Here is an 8,702-nt window from a genome sequence, read left to right on the forward strand (position 1 = left end):
TACAAGCAGATTTAGAGAGTACCATTACAGAATTGCGTTACAAAGTAAGTCACGCTGTATAATAGTTAGACCATAATGTTCTGTAGGAGTTATTAAAATAAGCACAGCTTTTGACTTTGGGATTCCTATGAAAAAGTTTTTATATAGGACCTGTCTTTGTTTCTTGACATCATCCTATTTTTCTCTGTGGACCAGAGGTCAGCAACAGTACTTCGCCATACGACTCTGTTCTTGACAATGACCTTCAGTTGGGTCCATCTCCATCCTGCCATCTTTACTTCTTGTTCTACTGACCTCCTCCATGTTTTATTTGGTCTTCCAGCCTGTGGGTTCCAGTCTAAAGCCTGTTTCGGAATGTTTTCTGTGGCCTGTTTCGGAATGTTTTCTGTGGCCTGTTTCGGAATGTTTTCTGTGGCCTGTTTCGGAATGTTTTCTGTGGCCTGTTTTTTTTTTAAGCTTTGTTTTACTTATTTCTTTATAATGATCATTATAATGGACACGTGACTAAAATAGAACAGAGATTATCATTTTAAAGCCCCCAGTGGAGGTCCTAGGAGTTAGCGAACTTAAACCATCGCCTAAGGCTCCTCTCTTTGGGAGGGGGGGGCCACCACGAAAGTCACCGTGTTCTTTTCTTATACTATAGATATACACGACCTCTGACACACATTTTAATGAGCCAGATCCTGTATATACAGTGAGATAGGTAATGGCTCACATATAGAAAGACCTGTTACTCATTTAAACCAACGACAATGAGGGCTCTTAGCATATTTTGGGTTAGCGCTGGGCCCCACCACATTCCCCGAGTTTCCGCGTACTGCTAAGGCCGCCTATGTCATACAAAAAATGTCTAATTTCATTGTATCATTATATTTATTTATTGAGTTTTGTATTGCCTTGTTTTGGAGGAAATTAAATGTCTACAAAATATTTGTTCCGTTGAAACCACGTTAGCTCTATTTTATTCTGACGTCTGTCAATAGTATAATAACCTGAAATAAACGACCCATTTCAATATGTGAAAGAAATACTTAGAACTAGTGTCATGAGATAGTGTGCATTGGATTGGCGACACCTTGGCCTGGGTCTACGCCTCCTCAGAGATGTCCCTTGGCCCTCCCCCACCGCCACTATTACTGAAGACTGTTTAATGCTGTGCTATGAATTAAAACTAAACAATGACATGAGAAAAACAAAAACTAACGCAAACTTCAGGTAGGTCTTTAATCAAGGGTTCATTTCCGAACAAAGAAAAAGATAAAATTAAAGAAAACACACAAAAATACTTCCAAATAAGTGTAACAGTGTATAGACCTTTCCGTCCTCTGTATCGTGATTTAGAATTCCCTTGTTTACTATACAAGAACTTTTTCTAATTAGAAACTAAAATAATTTAATTATTTGTTCATTTGTGTAGTTCTAATTTCGATTATAAAATTATAATTGAACATTTTCAAATAAACATTGTAACATATAAATAGAAAAGTAATTTTACATAAATACAAAGTAGCATTTGTCAGTGTAGAGTTCGCTTAATAGTAACTGTCCGTCTCTCTCTCTCTCTCTCTTACACACATACACACACACACACACACACATACACTCTTTTTCTTTGTCTTTTTTTCCATGTACTTATTTCTTCTCTTTCTCTTTGTAATTCCCTTTTGCTTTTCTAGTTTTTCTTTTTTTTTTCTTATCGCTTATTGTGTTTAATTCTCTCCCTTGTTTAACTTGTCTAGGGTTTATTTTGAAGTCAATTAAGATATTTAGTTGAAAAAGTTGTTCTGTAAAAAAAAAAAAAAGTTAAAACTAAAATTAATTACAACAAAATGATCTAATCTCTGTCAAATCAAAAATGTTAATTCTATAGAGCATAATGTCACTATCGTAAAGATCTTTAAGAGTTGTCAGTGTCTTCCACGAGTCTATCTTAAATGCTATTGTGTAACCAGGTCAATGTGTAGCGTTAAATGAGCCAACATGACAACAAGCCTGACAATCATCATGGCTGACATCTGTGTGAGACACAATCATACATAGGCAATCATTTGTAGTGTTTATACGATTGCTAACATCAATAGACATTCCGATATGTGTACATACCTTGTACATTACGTGGACAGCACTTGTACATACATATATACATAGCGATGACATAACTACTTCCTAGCATCAAGCAATATTTCTGATCCACAGTAATGCTAGGAGGTTGTTTTGTTTTGTGTCCATTCTAGTGCAGCATAACCCTTCTCTCAACAAAACACAAATCTATCATAGAGTCAGCAATTCAATACTTTATTTCTGTGCTGTTGGTGACTAATAAAATGTCTTTCACTATATTGAACGCGTAGAAGCTAGAGATACCAATATTTATAAATAAATATCGTGAATAAATAGCTAAGGCTTTAAGGGACAAAATGAACTACCACTACATGTATGCGTGTGTCTGTAAGACAATATTGTTATGACCCTATTGGAGGCGCAAAAGGGTTAACTATAGGTTCAGCTGACACACACGTGAATCACTCAGGTCAGCGGGGCCATGGACAAGGGACAGTACTACGATTACACGATTACACGCAAATATGACCAATGTTATGGTCATGTGATCGAAAGCCTGCGTGTACGAGTGACACAGTGTGTAGGAAAGCGGCAGTTCAAGACCGGAGAGCGTCGAGACAGGGACTGTTAGTCGGCCATGAATTCGGTCCTGGTTGAGTCCTCATGTGTTGATGTACAAGTCTAGAAAGAGAGACAGTAGAGTTTTGTACGGTGATGTACAGAGTGACATTTTAGTTGTTGATGTGTTTGTTGCCAATTGTCTAGTATTGGCTGTTATCTACTTATTCACTCATTATTAAAGTACCAGATTATTTGAAGCCTTGTCATAGTTCTTGAAGTGTTAGATGTGTGTTGTTGTGTTTAGCAGTGTTTACAGAAGGCCTGATTGGGAGAGAGAACGTAACAATATAGAGTGAAGAGTTGTAACCAAGAAAAGGGGGGACAATCGGAGAAAACAACTTTGTGTTCCCCAATTAATAACAGTTTAGCATTCAGAATGTCAGATGTATTTGGTATGACATTAAAATAGTAACTGTAAGCAGAAGTAGCGAACACGTTGTTTTGTTCAACTCTTGAAATGAACACAGATGACTGCAGATGGCTGGTGCTTATAATTTCATCGCTGTAGCGCCGAAACTTTGTAAATGACTCACATTTGATTTCAATTAATAAATGATGACTTTTGAGGGGGGGGGGAATATAGAATTAAAATGAAAAAGTCTGTTACTAACTAATGAAACATGTGGATGTGTACACCTTAAAACATGTGGATGTGTACACCTTAAAACATGTGGTGGTGAACTAGTTACTAATGCTGAGTACTGTGAATGTGTGTCAATAAAGTAAAAAAAAGATTTCCACGTCCAGACCTAGTGTGTTGATAATCAATAGTTAACTAGCAGTAAATAAAACAAAGAACAAGATGGCATATTGAGATGAAATATTGAGATGAAATATTGAAGCTATTTTGAGCTTATTCGACATGCTTCTACCCACTCACACAGTTTCTAGTAGAAAATACACAAGTTCAGTTCTATAACAAGACATGCATCAGCAGAAGTTCAAATCTTAGGTCAATGAAGATTGTCATTATATTTCATGTCATGTAAACATCAATTTGTTGGAAGCAATGAAATAAGTTGTGACAATAGACATACAAAAACTAGTAATGGTAATCTCAAAACAATTTTCGTGTAGATAACATATACCGGTAATATGGACAATAAATAAATGATCGTATCACAAAAGGAGAAGAGGAACTGTGACATCCAGTCACGTGATACCCCTTATTATGACATCAAATAAATATGTGGTGAAAACGTGAGCAACACATTGCAGCAACTATTAGAATACATGTTGTATAATATGCCTCTTTGTCACCCTTAATTATAGAGTGGCAATAGGAGTGACTAAGAACAGTTTGGAATTTCGGATGATTTCAAATAAGGTAAATTTAAATCCGTTACTTCATGTGTTTTGAGAAAAGGTTCCCAAAATATGATAAATTATGATGCAAGACTTAAAGACAAAAAGGTTTGCAAGACTAAAAGATAGATCTATATTTATTTTCTGGGATTTTTTAATATTTTGCCAAATATTCTTTAGCTGTTGGGTGTTGGGGAATAGACGTGGTCTGGGGTAGTGCAAGCAAAGACAGATCAATAAGAGAGCTTCTTTTAAATTCTGTAAGTCTCAGGAGACAGACCAAAGAGAAGTTGTAAAGATGCACTACATCTACAGAGATAGGCCAAAGAGAAGTTGTAAAGATGCACTACATCTACAGAGACAGACCAAAGAGAAGTTGTAAAGATGCACTACATCTACAGAGACAGACCAAAGAGAAGTTGTAAAGATGCACTACATCTGGAGAGATTGACCAAAGAGAAGTTGTAAAGATGCACTATATCTGCAGAGATAGGCCAAAGAGAAGTTGTAAAGATGCATTACATCTACAGAGACAGACCAAAGAGAAGTTGTAAAGATGCACTACATCTACAGAGACAGACCAAAGAGAAGTTATAAAGATACACTACATGTACAGAGATAGGCCAAAGAGAAGTTGTAAAGATGCACTACATCTACAGAGACAGACCAAAGAGAAGTTGTAAAGATGCACTACATCTACAGAGATAGGCCAAAGAGAAGTTGTAAAGATGCACTACATCTGAAGAGATAGATCAAAGAGAAGTTGTAAAGATGCACTTTATCTGGAGAGATAAATCAAAGAGAAGTTGTAAAGATGCACTACATCTGGAGAGATAAATCAAAGAGAAGTTGTAAAGATGCACTACATCTGGAGAGATAAATCAAAGAGAAGTTGTAAAGATGCACTACATCTGGAGAGATAGACCAAAGAGAAGTTGTAAAGATGCACTACATCTGGAGAGATAAATCAAAGAGAAGTTGTAAAGATGCACTACATCTGGAGAGATAGACCAAAGAGAAGTTGTAAAGATGCACTATATTTGCAGAGATAGATCAAAGAGAAGTTGTAAATATGCACTTTATCTGCAGAGATAGGCCAACAACAATGAGACTAAAGACGTGTGGAGTGTGGAGTTCAATAAAAGACAAAGAAAAAAAAAAACCTTTAAATGTTGAAGTTAGAAACATACAATCAAACGAGAAGATTTTATTAGTTTAACAAGTGGAAACAGGTTATTCATTAAGACAGGTCTAGCTTTCACACAATCTGGTAAACATGTTTAGAGAGATTTTATAATAAGAAACAAAAATATGGTCCGTTTCTCATTTTCTTTTATACCGACTTTTCAATGGTACACATTGGCTGCAAGGATAATAACAGTCACAGTATACATGTATACACAATACTACTGTAACTTGTGAAAAAATGAGCGTATAATAAAGTATGTAATCGAGATATAGCTAAATCACACCATATAGATATGATACATATCAACCTTAAATACATATTCTGTAGTGTGAATATAAACAGCACTATACCACACAATGAAGCCTCACTAGAAGGATATGAAGCTTGTACCCTTACTTCAAGACATACAGAGACATGTCATACTGGTACATAGAAGAAAACAAAAGATGACAGTTCCTGATATCAACGTTGAAATATTGATAGCAATGAAATATGGAAGCAATTAAGATGTCTTTAATGAATTCTATCTCAGACTTTCACAGAGATGTCCACGTTTTGAATGTCCTCGTTTTGAATGTCCCCGTTTTGAATGTCCACGTTTTGGCACACAGATACATTGGGCGTTGAAGTTGGTGTTTACATTAGTATCACAAAAGAATCATCACAATGAAGTATACGATCAAGGTCATTCCAACAAATAACCTTTGAACTCTGTAGGTGCTGGCAGTGTTTCGTCTTTTTTCATTGACAACAATTCCTGGAATATAATAATGTAACGATTAATAAATTGTTTTAACAACACATGTAACTACCACGTCATCCTATGTTTCTCTTAACTCTTTACTGTATAGGCATCTTAACACATAATAACGTGTGTTCATGTATAAAAATATAAAAAAAAAAAAATAAGATATCAAAAAGCGAAGGTAGAGCTGGATAGGAGACACCCTGCGAAAACCAACACCCAATGTTGCAATGAAGGCAATTGAGTGGAATCCGCAAGGAAAGTGGGCAGACCCAAGCAAACCTGGAAGAGGTCAGTCATCAGTGAAGCTGAGAGCACTGGACTGACATGGGGGCAGATGAAGAAAGCTGCTCAGAACCGAGTTCGGTGGAGAGGTGTGGTTGCGCCCTATGCTCCCCTGGGAGTGCACAGGATTAAGAAGAAGAAGAATAAAAATATATTAACTTAATAAGTTCCTATATTATTTGGATCTGTGTGATATGAGTAATGTTACAGAAAGGAAGGTAAAAAACAAAACAAATAGACTCAAATGTACAACTAGCCTCATTAGGAATATGACTTATAGATAGTTATGGATGTAAAACATCTTTAAATCAAGGAGTTTCTATTTAAAAAAAAGTGTGTTTTAACGTTTTATCACTTTGAGTTCTAGATAATATATCGTATTTTAGATGATTTTGGTAACAATTCATTATCAGAGACTATCTAACCTTTCCTTGGTTATAGGCTAAACAACCTACCTATCCCTGGTAGGAGAATACACAATCTACCTATCCTTGGCCAGAGATATAGGCCTACAAGCTACTTATCCTTGGTCATATACCACACAATCTACCTATCCTTAGAGACTACACAACTTACCTATCCTTAGAGACTACACAACCTACCTATCCTTAGAGACTACACAACCTACCTATCCTTAGAGACTACACAACCTACCTATCCTTAGAGACTACACAACCTACCTATCCTTAGAGACTACACAACTTACCTATCCTTAGAGACTACACAACCTACCTATCCTTGGCTGTCCCGGGTCCTTGGCTCCAGACCAAGCTCCAGGCTTGTTCATGCTAAGTTTGTGTTCATGGGAAGCAGTGGACTTGACATAAACATGGTGGGTCTCCTCCTGGCCGTGCACATGGGGCTCGTAAGGGTTCAATGTAGTGCTAGGTGTTATTGGTGTGGTAGATGAACTTTTGTACTGCTCTGCATAGTCTAAACATATAAATAGAAATTAGAATTGTGACTAATGTGTACCGACAACATAAGTATGTATGTTAAACATAATCTCAGATTAAATAATCATCTTAGATTAGAAAATAAAAGTTGAGATGAAAACGAAAGATATATTTAGATATAGTTTAATCTCAGATAAGCTGCTAGACTAAGCTCAGAAAATAACAGGTAACATACGATAGTATTTGTTTATCCAAACAATTACAGATTTTGAATCACTTTATGAGTTAGTACGTCATTCGTCTGTCACGATTTAGGAAACGTGCAGTATTCTTACGTCGCTACACAGATTCGTCTTTGACCTACATAATTTATCACCCTTCACTCTGACAAAGACGTTAGCTAACGATGCCTTTTTAAATTGCTTCCGCCAGTGTGCGCTTGTAATTGGGGATGCACTTAATACTTAATTAAATATGATTAAAATGTGGTGAAAATGTTTTGTAAACGGCACATAAAAATGTACTTTCCTAAATCATTATTATGGTTACAGCACTAAATTAACTCAAAGCAGTAAAGATCCAGATAGAAAGGTGATTCAAAGTTGAATCATCATTAAACAAAAAACCTCGAACTTGAGTTTTATATAATGCAACCTGCAAAGTCGTTGTCTTTCTGTAACATCTCATTGTCATTGGTGATAACATGCTTGGACATTACGGGCTTACATAGATCTAGTTCCTTACCGTAGAGGTACATAATCTCTTCATCACTTCCAAGAGGGTTCTCCGCAATACATTTGTAGGCCCCGAAATCTGAATCTTGAATGTTGAAGACTCGAAGACTGAGGGTTAACTTGTTCTTCTCTTCGTCATAAGCCTCAACCCTAAGGGCAGACGAAATGTTTGAGAGGGGGCTTCAATACATAACAGCAAATAATAGTTGTAGTCTTTAACTAAAAGTACACAGTAGCGTTGGTAAGCAAGTCAGCAGAAAAATACACCCATTATCTCCTCCTTGTTGTTGTGAAGGACCAATTGAATGAGTCTCTGTATCTATTCGGATAGTAGTACTCAAAACGTCTACAATGCAGGTGTACCTAGCATCAGAAATAGGGGGAAAATTGTCTACAAATATATAATAGGTGTGGTGTGTGGGGCTGAGAAGCGAATACCGCTTGGCTACCTATCGAGAGGGCTTAAGTTCGAATTCCGACTTTACCAGAGTTGCGTTTGCTGAGCGCCTAAAGGCATCACGAACACATTCTCCCAGATACCCCCCCCACACACACACACACCGTCCACAAAAGAGATTGGACCGTAGCGCTGTGAACCTGCTGTGAGAATGAAAGTTGGAGTGGAGAAAAAACAATTCACTATATGTGTTTATATTACAATTTAGTGTTGCCCATACTTTGAACTGTGAGCCATGATCCCCAAAAACCTTTGCCCGTACTGCATACAGCAGCTGCCTAGTTCCAAAGTCTTGCTGATGTGGCCAGTGGGACGCGTGTTAGATATTTATTCTGCTCCATGGCCGAAAAAGATTTGGAACCATTGTTTTACTTGAAGTACTAAACTAAACAATGACTTGTGACTT

At 36.8% G+C, this 8,702-nt stretch overlaps 1 protein-coding gene across 3 annotated transcripts in view; it reads right to left on the reverse strand.

Moving 5' to 3' along the window:
* Positions 1-1,213: 1,213 nt before the first annotated feature.
* Positions 1,214-8,702, reverse strand: part of LOC106074282 (opioid-binding protein/cell adhesion molecule homolog) — a 135,262-nt gene continuing 127,773 nt past the window's right edge. For all 3 annotated transcript variants that reach the window (XM_056034422.1, XM_056034415.1, XM_056034428.1), the window contains exons 9-11: positions 7,850-7,989; positions 6,942-7,142; positions 1,214-5,936 (exon numbers count right to left, since the gene is read on the reverse strand). In XM_056034422.1, coding sequence (XP_055890397.1) covers positions 5,827-5,936; positions 6,942-7,142; positions 7,850-7,989 — 451 coding nt within the window. In that variant the 3' untranslated portion in view covers positions 1,214-5,826. The remainder of the gene's footprint in view (positions 5,937-6,941; positions 7,143-7,849; positions 7,990-8,702) is intronic.

This window comes from Biomphalaria glabrata, chromosome 1 (genome assembly GCF_947242115.1).
Source record: "Biomphalaria glabrata chromosome 1, xgBioGlab47.1, whole genome shotgun sequence".
Taxonomy (NCBI): domain Eukaryota; kingdom Metazoa; phylum Mollusca; class Gastropoda; family Planorbidae; genus Biomphalaria; species Biomphalaria glabrata.